The 16839-nt window shown below is 42.0% G+C and overlaps 1 protein-coding gene across 2 annotated transcripts in view; it reads left to right on the plus strand.

Moving 5' to 3' along the window:
- The window catches only part of snx25 (sorting nexin 25), a gene marked incomplete at its 5' end in the record, with an annotated part of 37272 nt that overhangs the window by 18912 nt on the left and 1521 nt on the right, over positions 1-16839 (plus strand). The window contains 7 exons of one of the 2 annotated variants that reach the window (XM_080007714.1): positions 8623-8763; positions 10288-10401; positions 12160-12237; positions 13954-14037; positions 14166-14283; positions 14569-14635; positions 16061-16242. In XM_080007714.1, coding sequence (XP_079863840.1) covers positions 8623-8763; positions 10288-10401; positions 12160-12237; positions 13954-14037; positions 14166-14283; positions 14569-14635; positions 16061-16242 — 784 coding nt within the window. The remainder of the gene's footprint in view (positions 1-8622; positions 8764-10287; positions 10402-12159; positions 12238-13953; positions 14038-14165; positions 14284-14568; positions 14636-16060; positions 16243-16839) is intronic. The other variant, XM_080007715.1, reaches the window with a different exon arrangement.

Genomic DNA, 16839 nt, shown 5'->3' on the forward strand with positions numbered 1-16839 from the left:
GTAATTCCATTCTGGGTGTAATATTGTGGTTTTATTTTGATATAGGATACTATTATTGATCAATATAGAAACTTGTTTTTTTGAGTTGTATAATGCAGACAACATCTGCTTAACCCATTTAGCTTTGAGTTTGAGGTGCTCTGATATAGTGAGGTGGGTTTCTTGCAGTAGACAGAAGCTGGGGTCCATCTTGGTGAGGTGACTTCGGATTTTGCTACGTTTAGCAGGTGAGCCCAAGCCTTTCACATTCCAACAAACAAACTTAATGGGTGTCATTGAAGTCAGTTAAGGGGTGATGGAACAGTGCCTCCAAGGCAATAGCTATACTACCGTTCCCATGCTTTCCCATAGATAAGTCTGGGATTTCCTCCTTTACATTCCTTTTTACTGTCCTAGTATTGCAGGAAGTCTGTACATATCTACGCAAACAAATGACATTTAGACAAAGACATAAACATAAAACATTGCAGAGTCAGACGTACATACTGTGAGAGACTGAATAGAGAATGCAAGTGATGAGTAGGGAGGTAAGGATTAGGAAGGTATGATGATGATGATGAGAGAGTGAGCAATATTTACAATCCTGATATAGATAGGATGCTAATTTCTACACATTGCATGTCAGAATTATCAGAATAACCAGGTGTGTGGTGGAGGAGTCTGGAGAATAACAGACAGTCTATATAGTTTATCAACAACCAGCGATATCCGTTTACCCTTCTGCTGATTCTCCTTCAGGATGGGGTAGAGCACCTCCCGTCGGTCATTGATCTCCCGGGGGAATTGGTCATTCATATCCAACGTGCTTTACCAGCTCCTTGTGCTAAAAGTGTTCAAACTTAGCAATGATGGAGCGGCGACGGTTACGATTATTTTCTGCACATAACACATGGACAGGGGTTGATTGGGGGAGAGAGTTATGGAGAAAGTACACCCATTATGGGAGGTTTTGTTCTCTAAGGAGGCGTAAAATAAAATAAAAAACACACTGTTTTGGCACAGCAATCACTGGCACCTCATCGCTGGCGTGCGCATCGTCTGTACCCTCGGAGAGGGAGACTGGTGTGCAAAATGCACCCTGATTGCTCTCTCTCCGCAGCCCGCCTCATGATGGTTCCCTAGGCACCCGCCTATTGAACCGCATTGAACAGCGACAAAGAGAACACAAAGGAATGTTTTTCTGAAAGTTTTGTGTTTATTTTATACAAGCACTGTATGGAACCAGATGAGACTGGCAGACTAATTGTGTGTGTGTGTGTGTGTGTGTGTGTGTGTGTGTGTGTGTGTGTGTGCGCGTTGTGTAGTGCGCACACACACACACACACACACTATATAGAGTGGGAATATATATCATCTGGGACTTCATCATACGACGCAACGTGTTTTCGCACATGAGGGACTCCCCGAAGGGCACCAGGACCTGGGGAGCTCCCCGAGAACCTGGCAGTGATGAGGCGAGAAATAATCCATCCAGTTGCTGAATCTTCACTATTATTAGATTAACAAGATGTAATTTTAAACTTTGTTCCCACTTTCGTAACGCACGGGCTCACTCACTCGGAGATCTTCCATTTCATTCAATTCACTTAATATATCGACAATAAAAATACTATTTTAATTTTATTATTTGTCCCACCACCGGCACATCCATCAAGGAAGGTTCAGTCTCTGTCCTGCAGCAGGAGCTGAATGATGCTGAATGCTGCTCAAAACGGAGTTCCAAGAAAAATGATCTTTCCGACAGTAGTGCCTGCAGCGCGGACACAATGAAAGGGATGGTTCTTCCAAAAAGTCCTTAGAACGATGAAAAAGTTCCTGCGGCGCGAAAACGCACGATATGGCAAGTTTTGCGATACATTTAGTATTGCGATTAAATTTGTTGCAATATTTCACATTTATTTTATTTAAATTTAACTCTGTCACACAAACAAATGTTTTCATTTAATTTAATCAAATACATCTAAAAATAAAAAAACACGGATTCATTCATTCTTTCAAACCATTAATTCTTTAAAATCAGATATGTATACATTGATTGTATTCAATGTACAGAACATATGTCCTGTTCCAAAACATGTATATTTTTCATTAAATAAACACTGGAATATCCCATGAACGCGAATTGCTTTACATTTTGAAACACTGCTCCCCCGGTGGACAGATAAAGCATTGCAACTGCTTTTCCACAAATGCAGCCTGGGGGCGTTCCCAGGCACCGGCGCAAAATTACGTCATCGAGGGGGATGTAATGACAGCCAGGGTCCACCTGTCACGGTTCTTGCATGGGTCAGCCACGCCCCAATCGCTTATCTGCCTAGTTTTTCTCACGCTACAGCTGTCCTTTCCAAGTGGCTCCTACTGTAGGAGTTTCATATCTATATTAGTGGACAGCATCGTTCTCCAGTGAAAGTTTGGATCTTTCCTAACCAGAAATAGTGGGTCGATAAATTCATCTGCGCGCTCTTAATGCCTGCTGCCGCTTCCAACGATGGTTTTGTATCTGGCAATATGGACAATTACAAAGTGGCATCATACAAACCGCAGAGGGCGATGAAGGATGCTAAACGGGCGTACAGGGATGCAGTGGAGCTACAGATGGAGCAACGGACGCTTGTGGCAGGGGCTGTGGACTATTACTAACTACGAGAGTATCCCCTTCCCAACCACGAGTGTGGATGCCTCACTAGCCAACGAACTGAACTTCATTTATGCGCGGTTTGAGGCTGGTAACAACTTCGCAGGCTAATTGGAGTTACACCGGTGGGGATGAGCATGCACTCTGTGTCTAAGCATGACGTCAAGAGGGCTCTGATCCGGCCACTAGCGCAGCTGCGGGCTCAGATGGCATATCTGGGCGTGTACTGAAGACCTGTGCTCACCAGCTAGCCCCGGTGTTCACTAGGATATTCAACGCCTCCCTGGCCCAGTCGGTGGTCCCGTCCTGCTTCAATAGGTCCACCATCATCATCATCCCTGTGCCGAAGATCGCCTCTCCAGCCTGCTTGAATGACTACCGTCCAGTACCCTCACCTTGGTGGTCATGAAGTGTTTCGAAAGGCTGATTAAGGATTACATCTGCGCCTCCCTCCCCAGCACTACTGACCCGCTGTTGTTTGCCTACCAGCTGAACAGATCAAGGATGGCGCAGTCTCCCAGGTACTGCACACCATGTTCACGCACCTGGATGGCCGGAAGGGGGGCTATGTGAGATTGCTGTTCATTGACTACGGTTCAGCTTTCAATACCATAGTCCCCACCAGACTGGCTGTCAAGCTGCGGGAGCTAGGACTGAACACTTCGCTATGTGCCTGGATCCTGGACTTCCTCACAACCAGGCCCCAGGTGGTTACGGTGGAAGGCACACATCCAGCACCCTCACCCTGAACACAGGATCCCCCCTCAGGGCTGCGTCATCAGCCCCCTTCTGTACTCCCTGTACACACATGACTGTGTAGCCAGGGACGACAACGACAAGGCCTTCCGTGAGGTAGCTGACCTGTCACTCTGGTGCCAGGACAGCAGCCTCCTCCTGAACGTCAGCAGAACTTAGGAGCTGATTGTGGACTTTTGGAGAGGATAACAACCAAGGACGCAAGCGCCATTGGTGGTTAATGGGGCTTCTGTCGACAGGGTGAGCAGCTTCAAGTACCTGGGTGTCCACATTACGGAGGACCTAACATGGACTACACATACAGACACTCTGGTGAGAAAGGTGAGGAAGCATCTTTACCACCTCAGGCAGCTTAGGAATTTTAGGGTCTCGGTGAGGATCCTCAAGTCCTTCTACTTTGGAGCCGTGGAGAGCATCCTGACAGGCAACATCACTGCCTGGTTTGGGAACTGTACTGCTCAGGACAGGCGGGCCCTGCAGAGAGTGGGTTCAGCAGAGCGTACCACTGGAACTACCCTCCCCTCCCTGCAGGACTTATACACCAGGAGGTGTAGTAGCAGAGCCCGTAGGATCATGAAGGATCCTCACCACCCCAACAACGGACTGCTCCAGCTGCTGCGGTCAGGGAAGCGCCTCCGCAGTCACAGTGAGAACAGAGAGACTGAGATGGAGTTTTTTCCCGCAAGCCGTAAGAACTGTCAATGCTGACCTCACAAGGGGTCCTCATCGAGCCACACACATAGGGCCCCTTGCCTTACTGTGCTGTATGATGCACACTGTAGTGCATACTGTATCACTGTACTGGGTAACTGCATACTGTGCTGTATTGCTGTTCGGTGTTACTCTATTGCTGTGCTGTACTGTTGTATACTGTACTATGTATCTCAACACACGCTACCTAATCTATCCCATATACATAAGTCTATTCCTTTTATTTCTATTTTCTATTCCCACTTAGTATAATACCCTTTTTACTCTAATTTTATTGTACTTACTAACTGAATTATCATTTAGGAATCACTTAGTTAGTTAGTAAATTCGTAAGCTATTGTGCCAGTCAGTACTTATTGTGCATAATCTCCTGGTGTGTTGCAATGTAATTTTAACTAAATTTTTGTATGCTTGTATGTTTATGTATGTGACAAATAAACATCTTGAATCTATTGCAGTCAAATGTTTATTTGTTTTTTACCTTTAGGGCAGGGCTCCAGACTAACCTTTTCCACTAGGAGTACTGGTACTCCCTACTGACAATTTAGGAGCACCACTGAAATCGACATGGAACACAACACATTCATATTTTTCAGTCTTAACTGTATTATTGATAAATGCTTTGATAATAAATAAACAGTTTACAGAAATGACAATCTTTTGTTTTGTTTTGAAGGAAAAAGTCACAATTTTGAAGTAAGGCTTTAAATGAAAAAAAAACAAAAACATTAAGTTAAATTGTGCTTCTTTAAACATAGACACCAAACAATAAATTGACAAATGTAAACATACGGTATGTGGTCAGTACATTACTGTCATTAACAACCATGATGAGAGCCTCAGCTCCCCATCTCTCTCTATCTCACCTGAAAAATAACATTCAAAAAAATATGCAGTATGTGTTTTAGCAGAAATGTATTTTGTATAAAAATGTTGCACGCGTACATCCGCATACTACCTCTTTGTGCATGCAGGTGTGAATGAGCTTTGTCTGTCCACTGCTCTGTGCGCTCTATTTTGTTTTTATCCGCCAGCCGAGCAGGTGCAGGCAGGGCCAACTCTAGGTGAGATAGTAGGCGGCCGCCTAGAGCAGCATCCCAACGGGGGGCGCAATTTGTGCGGCTGTCTCCCTTTTAGGCAAAACGACGACGCGCGTGCCAGCGATGTGGTGCCCCCAATCGGCGCGCCACAACAGTATTTTTTTTTTTATCTTACGTCTCCTTATGAAATGAAACGAACGCCCTGCGTATGGGGACACTTTCTCCATGACTCATACTGATTTACGATGAGGGGTTAAAAAAACAAATAACAAAAAAAAAAAAAACGTTCTGCATATTTGCAAGTCGCACTCATATTGTTAAAATTTAGTAGAACTGTCGCCAAAAATGGTCGCAAAATGCGAAAAAGCCTACGTTGACACTGCAAGCCTTTTCGGATTTATTGTTCAGATCAGATTTTTTTGTTTGGCTGTTCACATTATTTTTTAAATGTGGCCAATATTACATTCCAATATAAACTGGGCACAGTCTATTTATCTATTATTTATTTCCCTCCCTGCGCTATATACACTGCTTAATGGTTGTAATGGTAGTGGGTGGCCGCATTGCGGGTGGGGGTGCCGCAGTTGGGGCGGCCGCAGTGCACCTTGCTGGTCTCAAAGTCGGGGGTGGAATTCGGTGAATGAACTGAACTGAATCACTTGCTGCAACGATCCATTCATCAGTCAGTTCTGTTGTGCTCTCATTCAGTGATTCAGAGTGATTCAGATGTCACCGTAGATTTAGGACCACATATCAAAGTCGCCCAAATCTGTGTTGAAAAGATCATATTCCATGTGATTTGTGCTGTTCACGCTGTTGTGAAAAAATGATTTGAATTACATATGAGCAAAAAATCTGATTTGGGCAACTTTTGCCTGCAGTGTGAACATAGCCTAAATGGTCACAGCCTGGAGCCCTGCTTGAAGTTCAAGTTCAAGAGATTATTTGTCACATACATACACATACGGTCATACATATATGCAGTGAAATGTCATGACACCCGGTGATTACGCACATATCAGCTTTAATGAAAAATGCCAAGTAGCTTTATATAAACTCTGACATCATTGGAAAGCTAAATCATAAGTTCTGCCATTTATTAAATGCGAGCCCTGTGTGTGAGTTAAATCTGCTGATTATCTCCTTACCTTGAGGTGCTCCGGAGAGGGGATTAAGAACGCATAAAGCGCTTCTGACTGACACAACCGCTCGTCTGTCAATAAACGCTGGAGAAAGGCATAGGGGCTGGGGTTTACTTTTTCATTGCTCTTTATGAGTTGTCTCCTCGACTTCTCTATGCTTGTACTGTAAAATCAGGTTAGTTTATTCTTTCTCTGGAAAATACACCTTTCCTGTTCTCCTGGGCCATTGAACATTATGTCAAACGAGTTGATGAGAATGAAAGTACAGACAGTACAAATGTTGATAAATGGCAGTGGACCTGATGAAGTGTGTGTGTGTGTGTGTGTGTGTGTGTGTGTGTGTGTGTGTGTGTGTGTGTGTGTGTGTGTGTGTGTGTGTGTGTGTGTGTGTGTGTGTGTGTGTGTGTGTGTGTGTGTGTGTGCGTGCGCCTCCCACCTGAGTTGTTTAAGAAAGTTTACATCTATGTGAGGATATTTTTTCATCTGAGCGTGCTGTTATTTTTTGTGAATGTTTATCCATATTGACAGTTCACTGACAACAACGAGCCACACTGCTTTATCAAATCCAAACAGCTGTCTTTCACTTATGTCACCTGCTTTATCAGTGCTTTTTTGCCAGGAAAAGTGGACCCCAGCAAATATGAAACAGCAACCAGAGGATCACATACATAAGCCAACTGAGTCATTAAATTGTGGATTCGAACAAAGTGCCAGCTAAATAAAGTATCCATTATGGGATTATCTCGGCCCACTGCTACCGGTGTAGGTAACAGATGTTCTCGGCCTGGCAAATTGGCTGGCATGCGCGAGTCAGAGGGTGAAACAAACCCCATGGTGCAATGAAATTGAGGGTGCACCTGGCTGAGGTGCAGTGCCGGGTGCACATTGGCCGGTCTCATCGGCGCCATCAGGGAGGTGGAGTGGCTACTTTTTGTATGAGTATTATTACTGGACATTTTGACCAACAAGTTTTTAATTTCTCTTCTTTTTTTTTTTTTCAAATACATTTTACCAGGCAACAAACTGTAATTACCGGAGCCAGACATCATGGGAGTGACCTGGTGCCGTAAAGAGTAACTCAGTTTTTCCACGGTTTGGTTTGGCTTGGCGTTCGTGGGGGTGGGTGTGAATGAAAGAGGTGCCATTCTCTATATTACAAGTCAGTGTACCATTAGGGAGCAGCCGAAAGAGGAAGAAGATTTTAAGGTAAAAAACGTACATAGTAGTGGTCAATCGATAGGGGTTTTTTAATGGCCAATGCCATTATGTAGAGTGCGGGACGGCCAATGGCCAATAAATAATGCCGATATCATGTTTTTTGTTTTTTTTGCATCTGATAAAGTACAACAATTTAATAATAATAACAAAAGACACACAAAATTTAACACAAATGTTTTTGTCTGCATTGTATCTGCAGTGCACTAATTAAAAAAAAAAAAAAAAAGTATCAAGTAAATACATTTCCACATGCCATCAAAAAACGAAACTTTCTAAAAAAAATAAAAAATAAAAGTTGTGAATGAGAGATAAATGATTATAAGGCGTGAATGGTCGGGACGCCCCTTTGGTGCGCATCGGGCGCCTCTAATCTGAACTCCGCTGTGCGCTCCGTTCCCTTATAATATATAATAATATAAATATATCTAAAATAAAAACTCAGGGAAACGCACGCACGACGCATCGCTGTCTGGAGGTGTAAAAAAACTCCAATTCTCTTGAGTTAGGTTTACATTTTGCCTCAAATGCGAAGTATTTCCAAACAGCACTCCTGCTGTTTTCTTTCAAACCAATCACGGAGGCACTGCCATTTTTAATGAGTTAAGTTAGGGTTAGGGTTATGGATACTCCATGCTGCTTCTACTGTAGTGTTGGGTAATGGCTCACTCAGATTTACAGTTTTATGTTGTTGTTTGTTTAAGTTGCTGTCGACACTGTTGTTCACAATCACACTGGAACCATAACACGCCCCTTTTCCGACATGTTTATGACGTTGCACGTGACACACCAAAAAAATTGTATTTAAGATTTCATTTTATTTTATTTATTTATTTATTTATTAGGCCATGGAAGCATGTGGTGCCGTTGGGTTGTCAGAACTAGTTCTGAATCATTTGGCACCAGTAAGCTTAGCCAAATGCTCATGCTGTGCAAACACTGCCCCCTGCTGACCAGATTATTAACAGCTGTACTGTGTGTGTGTGTGTGTGTGTGTGTGTGTGTGTGTGTGTGTGTGTGTGTGTGTGTGTGTGTGTGTGTGTGTGTGTGTGTGTGTGTGTGTGTGTGTGTGTGTGTGTGTGTGTGTGTGTGTGTGTGTTTCTGTGTTTTATGTGTATTTCAGGCTACAGAGGAAGGTGGTGAGACCGTGGCCTGTTACAGTGTATGTGTGAGCCTGATAGAAGGTGAGGAGACGGCAAACAGCCGCTGGAGTGTCCAGAGGAAGCTCACAGAGTTCCAGATCCTGCACCGCAAACTCACAGAGGTAACACTGGCCGTGCTGCACCTTTCTATACGGGTGTGACACCCATTGAATAAGAACAAGCTGCGATGTAAGGAAGTCACAGTCTGTGGGAGATCAATACATCAATGTCTTAAAGTTCACTCCATGGCATCATTAAAAATGTTTATAGTTCAACCCTAACGGTGCAAATAAATTCCTCAGCAACAGTAGCGGATTGGTTAGTGGTTAGTGATTATATATTCAGTTTTTGTCAGTACGTAACCCTTAAATCAAACTTCCCACTCTAAAGCCTGAAAAACTCTTGCCACCATCCCTCCACTCAATCACAAGCCAAGCACAAATGATACAAAATGGCAAAGATGGCAATGTAAGCATTAAAAAGCTTATTTTATTATCTCTCAATGTGACAATCTTTCTGTGTGGCGACTTGTGGCTTTCCCCATTGAACTTGCGTACATACCTAATGTACTGGAAGGAACAAATCCTTCACGTACTGATGACTCAAATTAATGTTGGTTCACTCGACTCAGCCATTGGACTCAACTTGACATGGCAAACGAATCCGTCATGTACTGGCGCAAACCTGTGAAATAATGTACTGTTTCGGGGTGTCACAATTCTCCATATCCACAATTTGATTTGATATTCGATTTTAAGGTTTTGATTCGATTTTCAAATTTAAACATATGTTTTTTTTTCCAGTTCCGACCGCTATGCCATTGTTAGACTATCGAGTGATTTGTAAAGAAAAACACTTGTTTCTCAATAAGTAACTTTGAGTCCAATCACATAAATCATTATAAATAATGTTATAAATAATGTTATTAAGCTGCCGCTACTCTGTTCTGCCCTCTTAAGTGGACAAATCAAGTGGACATAGTGTAAAATGTACCATATTTTATTGAATCACAGCACAATTTTTCTTTAAATTAGAACGCTGGGGCGAACCACCGTTGACTCCACGGACCAGCGCACCCCCCCAGCGCACACAGCATTTGTTTACCAACAGATCTTGACCACCCCGATATGGCGACCATGTCCGACAATATTACCCTCAAAAATACAGAGAAAATCACAAACCTGCTTGTGGTTTGGAAGTTCCAAATCGAACGCTCATTTTGATCGATTTTCAATTTTTAATCGGAATCGTGATACACCCAGTACTGATGACTCAAATGAACAAAGAATCGGAAAGACATAACATGGCAGTGCTCCTAAATGCTTGAGAAGGCTTCCCATACTTAAAATTTTCTGCTCCAGCCTTCAGTCTGGTCAGAAGTTTCATTTACTTTGTAAACTCTTTACATTAGTACTGGTGAGCTGTAGGGCAGTTTTTTTCCACCTGTCCCTGAATTGTAATGTGTTTTGCCAGACTTTTCTCTTGTGGGAAAGAGGGCTGGTAAGACTAAGACTAGTTAGAGGTTCACTACAGTATCACTGTGTGTGCCTGAAAAGATAAAAAAAACAAAAAAACACTTCCTCTGTATCACTGGCAGGGGTTTGATGAAAAGGGCTTCTAATGTCTCTTTATTTGACTTTTTCCAGTGTTTTCCGTCTCTGAAGAAACTCCAGCTACCGTCTTTAAGTAAACTTCCCTTCAAGTCCATTGACCAGAAGTTCCTGGAAAAGAGCAAGACTCAGCTCAATGCCTTTCTCCAGGTAAACAAATGCGTAATTCATGTCCATACATTCCCAATACTTCACCACTAGAACTACACATTAAATACTATACAATCTGCACTCTTGTATGGCACATCGAAAAGAATTATACACAAATCCATGAAGGTATTTTGCATTTAGCAGGTAATATTATTATTACATTGCCCACTCTCTACGGTAATAATCAAATGACTGATGATATGACTATATGATGATATACTACTATGAATATAATTAATAATATTGAACCTCGAACATTATTAAGGTGGCAATACCTAAGATTGTCTATGTTTGGTGGATTACACTTTGGGGCCAGGAATTCCATTCGACTGCAATTTTTTTTTCTCCTAACATCCAGGTTTACCCAAGGATGTGAAATTGCTTTCTGGAAAGTAGGCCTTCTTGATGCCTTTTAATCAATCAAGAAATCAATTTATTCATTGACAGTTGATTGACAGTTCACTGACATCATCTGGCAATGCTGCTTTATTAAATCCACAACAGCTGCACTTTTTTACACCTGCCCGATCAGTGCACTTTTGCTGGGAAAAATGGACCCCAGCAAACATGAAACAGCATATAGAGGAGGCGCATATACATAAGTCAATTGAGGATTATTTAAACTAAACAATCTCGGAATAACACTGACAGACAATTTAAGATGTACTTTGAAGCCATCTTTATTTATTGTACATCATTTAAGTTAGGTGTACACCAAACATAGCCATACTTAGTGAGTTAAATGTGGAGTTGTCAGAACTAACTCTGCATCATTTGGCACCAGTACTGTAGTTTAGCTGCATGAGCCTTATGGTAGAAGCCCACCGGATGCGTTGGCGCAGCGTACGGCCGTGGCTTGCCGTAAGTGCTTTTGAATTCATGCTAATCCACTGCTGCGGCTCCACCGGCCATGTAAGCCGCACGGCATTCTTCTATTTTTGCGCGAGGGGTCTTTATCTTTTTTTTCAACTGCGCGCGGCTATGCAAGCATTTTCAATAGAAACAGGAGATACAACTCCATAGAAATGTTTTTTATAAAGAGTGCAATCAATTTGAATGTGTTTTATATGAGTCTACATTATACCAGAAACCCGTTTTAAATACAAAGAACAAACATGCTGTATCTGTGTGTGTATGAGTGTGTGTGTGGGGGGGGGTGTTCAAGCTCAAGTTAATTGTTATAATGTGCATGAGTTCATCTGATTGGAGGGGAGGTGTCAAGGATGCTGTGGAAGAAGAAGAGAGAGGGAAGTGAGGAGAGTGCTGGGTGCGAGTTGAAGGAGAAGTAATAAAAAGGGACACGGCCATCCTAGGTTAACACCCCAACCCCAGGGTAGTTGTAGCCCCACAGCAAGTAATCAAAGCGGCTTCGGCTCCACGGAGGTTCCATCTGCGACTCCTTTGTTGTATCTGTCTGGTGGACCCCGCCACTTTTCACAGTATTATCAAACTGTGTGTCAAAAAATATTTAAATCGTTGTTACCAATACTCCTACTCTCTCTACGACGCGTCTGGGATGCTTCACCACACAGCCGGTGGAGCTGTTGTATAACCACGCTGCGCGTCGTGCCCGTACTCTGCGCCAACACGTCCGACCTCTACCGTGAGCCAAATGCTCATTTAGTGCAAACACTGCCCCCTGCTGACAAGATCATTAACAGCTCTACTGTGTGTGTGTGTGTGTGTGTGTGTGTGTGTGTGTGTGTGTGTGTGTGTGTGTGTGTGTGTGTGTGTGTGTGTGTGTGTGTGTGTGTGTAGCGTTTATTGACAGACGAGCGGTTGTGTCAGTCAGAAGCGCTTTATGCGTTCTTAAGCCCCTCTCCGGAGCACCTCAAGGTAAGGAGCTAATCAGCAGATTTAACTCACACACAGGGCTCGCATTGAATAAATGGCAGAACTTATGATTTAGCTTTCCAATGATGTCAGAGTTTATATAAAGCTACTTGGCATTTTTCATTAAAGCTGATCGCACAACATGTGCTAATATACACCGATCAGCCACAACATTAAAACCACTGACAGGTAAAGTGAATAATATTGCTCATCTCGTTCTAATGGCACCTGTCAAGGGGTGGGATATATTAGGCAGCAAGTGAACAGTCAGTTCTTGAAGTTGATGTGTTGGAAACAGGAAACATGGGCAAGCGTAAGGATCTGAGCGACTTTGACAACGGCCAAATTGTGATGGATAGACAACTGGGTCAGAGCATCTCCAAAATAGCAGGTCGTGTGGGGTGTTCCCCCTATGCAGGGGTTAGTACCTACCACAAGTTGTCCAAGGAAGGACAACTTGCGACAGGGTCATTGGGCACCCATGAGCTCATTGATGCACGTGGGGAGCAAAGTCTACCCTGTCTGGTCTGATCCCACAGAAGAGCTACTGTAGCAGAAATTGCTGAAAAAGTTAATGCTGCTATGATAGAAACGTGTCAGAACACACAGTGCATCACAGCCTTCTACACTCTTCTCTTCTCATCAGCCTTATACACAGATTTTTGTTTTTGTGGCACTAGAGGGAGCTACACAATATTATTGTTTATTAGTAGTGGTTTTAATGTTGTCGCTGATCAGTGTACATACATATTGAAATCTAATTTGTAGACATGGCAATCTAAAAATCAGTTCTCATCATTTTACCAAGTTGATCTCAGGAATTGTAGGTCTTGACTTGTTGAAGTGTTCTTTTTAAGAGACTAAAGAGTAACATATTTAAAGCAGTGTGTGAGGGAAATGCCAGATACACAAATGTACTTGTCTCATGGGAAGTTTAAGGTTAAATAAATGTATATACCACAACCCCTTCCTTCAGTGAGAGACAGAATAAATACACTACTAAATTTACGCAGTTTAATGTCTCAATGTATTCTGAAATGAAAGCATAGAACAAATAAACAGTTGGAGATAAAAAAATGAATCATTTCATGAATTATGAATCCTTTCATTTAACTAAATTTAATGAAATCTTTTGACTCATTAAAGTAGCCACCTTTTGCAGATCCAACAGCCGAACACACATTTGTGGCATGCTTTTGACAATGGAAATCAAATATTGTTCGGAAGGTTCTTCCCAACACTGTTGCAGAAGTTCCCACAAATGTGTTGCACTTGTAGGTTGCTTTGCTTTCACCCTTCTGTCCAGTTCATCCCAAACCAGCTCGGAGACTGTGCTGATCATTCCATGACTTGAAGCCTATTGTCATGTTCTTTTCTCCTAAGGTAGTTCTAACATAGCCTGGAGGTATTTTTAGGTCATTATCTTCGTGTAGGATGAACCCCTAATCAACTAGGTGTAGACCAGAGGGTATTGCATTGCGCTGCAAAATGCTGTGGTAGCCCCTTTGGTTGAGGGGGCCGGTCACTGTGCAAGTCGCCGATTCTTGATCCTGCAAAAGAGACGCTTCCTTCTCCATGTTTGACAGTTGGTGTCACACTCCGGAACCATCCCTTCAACTACTCGATGGTGTACAAAAACCCTGCTTGATGAACTGAAGATTCTCTCTGAGCTGTCAACATATTTTTAATGATTATGTCTTGTATTATATTTGTTGGAAGGTTATGTCCATTCAGAAGAAATCCTCTTTCTCTTTGGCCTCCTTCCTGGAGAGGCTGCCTGGGGACTTCTTCTCACATACAGAGGTATACAAACACCCACACACATTGAAACTCTGAACTGCTCACTTGCAATTTCCATTCTCAGTTTCAGTTTTTAATTATTTCACTTTCAATTGTGTGTGTGCGTGCGCGTGTGCATGTGTGTGGTGTAGGAGGAGGCGGACGATGACAGTGATCTCTCAGACTATGGCGATGAGACAGATGGGAGAAGAGATGCTCTGGCTGAACCTTGCTTCATGCTCATAGGAGAGATATTTGAACTCCGAGGCAGTAAGTGCAAACACAACACCGACATGATCAGATGAGACGATATCCATCAATGACCCGGTTTGGGTCACCAACCTGTATCATAGAAATAAAAAAAACAAACAAACAAACAAAAAAAGTTACATACTGTTTTCATCTAGTTAATCTGTTTCATTCTATTTTTCCCTGTATATTTGTTAAATCGAAAACTACCATCTGTTTACTTCATCCGACTCAGGTTATGAGATCATCATCCGCTAATTCACTTATTTATTCACCTTTATGCTTTTGTCTCTCTGCCCTCCTCAGTGTTTAAGTGGGTCAGAAAGACTCTTATTGCACTAGTCCAGGTGACATTTGGGCGCACCATTAACAAGTAAGTAGCAATTTGGATAATGTATCCGATTCCCAAGCACAGTTGTGTGGGGGTGTGTGCATGTGTGTTGATGTTCATGGAAGTTTGTATTTTTTAAAGGAAGGAGAATGAGTATTCCCCACTGACTTGCTTAGTATCATAATGGCACAGCCAATTAGGACACTCTAAGACACACATCCACAATTATTCAGTGAAAATATCATCCTGCTAATAATGACAGTAACAAAAGGGAGTTAATTTATTTTTGAGATTTAATAATAACATAAACAAGTGTGTACTTCTGCAGATACAACGAATTTCACCTTGCGGCACTCTTTCAGATTCTTTAAAGGGGACCTATTATGCTCCTTTTCAACAAGTTAATATAGGTCTCTGAGGTCCTCAAACCATGTTTTAGAAGTTTTTTGCTGAAAATGCCACTCACATTACACATTCTAGCCATTCTAACGTGCCTCTATAACCCTCCTGTTCTCGATAGGCTGTTTCTGTGTGTGTCACTTTAAATGTAAATGAGTTGTCAGGCCCCTAATTCTGTGAGCCAATGGGCTTTGAGTACAAGTTCCATGTTTTATGAGCCAATGGGGTTTGAGCTCTACTTCCGGGTTGTTTTTTTAGTCCATAAACTTTCACTGATTTCACCTCATCAGTCCACCAAAATCTGTTTCTGAATAAATTTGAGGTGAGAAATAAGCAATTTAGTTGCTCAAGCTTTACTAATATTAGATCTGCAAGGCCTAATTTAACAAGTATATATATCTTTTTTTTTTTTGAAAGAAACACACTTATATACTTACAATTCCATCGTCTGCAGTTTCTTCACAGACAGCTAGTATTAATTCCTCTTTCTTTTAAAAGATTTGTGCTGTTCGTTGCAGTGAACAATTGAGCAGTTGCTCAGCTCTTAGCTTCAATGTTAGTGAGTCTGGTGGTGCTCCAGCCGTGGGTGGTTACTCAGATGGAGGGTGGTTCTAATTCTACTGAAGCCGTAAATGACGTAGATAAGGGCTGCAAATCTGAACAGCTTATTTCACCACGTATTTTCTGAAATGGACAGCTCACAAAAAACTGACTGGGTTGTCTAATTTCACAGTTTGTGTGTTTGTAGGCCAATCAGAGACCCAAAACGTATGTGCACAAGCACAGAAAAAGTGAGTTTTTCATAATAGGTCCTTGAATGCAAGTGCTTTTTTTTATTATTACAGATGATATTGTGAGAACATGTTTTTTGGATAGGTGATGTCATACTTTTCAATATGCAAATATGTATTGTTTTCTGCCGCGAGATTTAAGACCCAGTTAACTGGATCCCATGTTAGTCTACTGTCGTCAGACTTTTCTAGGACTCATGAATATGCTACAACTCCTCAGATGTTACAAATGTTAATGAGGAAGCTAAAATACCTCTGTTGTGTTTTAATATTTTAGACAGATCCGGGACACAGTGAACTGGATCTTTTCAGAGCAGATGTTGGTCTGTTATATCAACGTGTTCCGGGATACATTCTGGCCCAACGGAAAGCTGGCGCCACACCTCAAGGTACGGACAGACTCGGAACGTGCTGATACAAAGGAGCGGGCTCAGCAGAAACTACTGGACAATATCCCAGGTAAGCTTGTTGTGACTGTTTTTTGTTTATTTGTTTGTTTTTTAAGTTTGGGAACCCCTGATATAGACAGTGTGATTGCCTCATCAGATTTGTCATCTCTCTTAAACTGTTAATTGTGTGCAATAACTATTATTTTCTTAATTCCTCCAAATCTTATCTTATTGTGTCAGACAAGACCCTATTCCTCAATGGAACACACTTATGAACCTAATCCAAACAAAATAGCTTTGTTTAAGAAGTCCCATCTTTAAATAATTTTGAAATTTGGCATGCTGGTTTGGTTTACACAGATAACCGGTTTTAAGGATCCATGTACAACATGTAGGACATAAAAAAACTAGTTGAATATTTTCCAAGATCCACATCTGAGCATGAGAATGACAAAAAAAGATAAAATATCAAGAAGTATGTTCTGTTGGCTCCAAACTACCATAATTAGTTTATACTGCTCAGATTGAACCAGAACTCTGTATTGGCAGTGAAAGAGGCAGGCCCATGCAGAGACCTGAAGAGGGGCAGGTGCTCAAAGTAAAAAAAGAAAAAGGAATGAATAAAATAATTAAAAAAATAATAATAATGTCGAGAAAGGATTTCTTG

This window comes from Zeus faber, assembly GCF_960531495.2.
Source record: "Zeus faber genome assembly, chromosome: 10".
NCBI classification, from domain to species: Eukaryota; Metazoa; Chordata; class Actinopteri; order Zeiformes; family Zeidae; genus Zeus; species Zeus faber.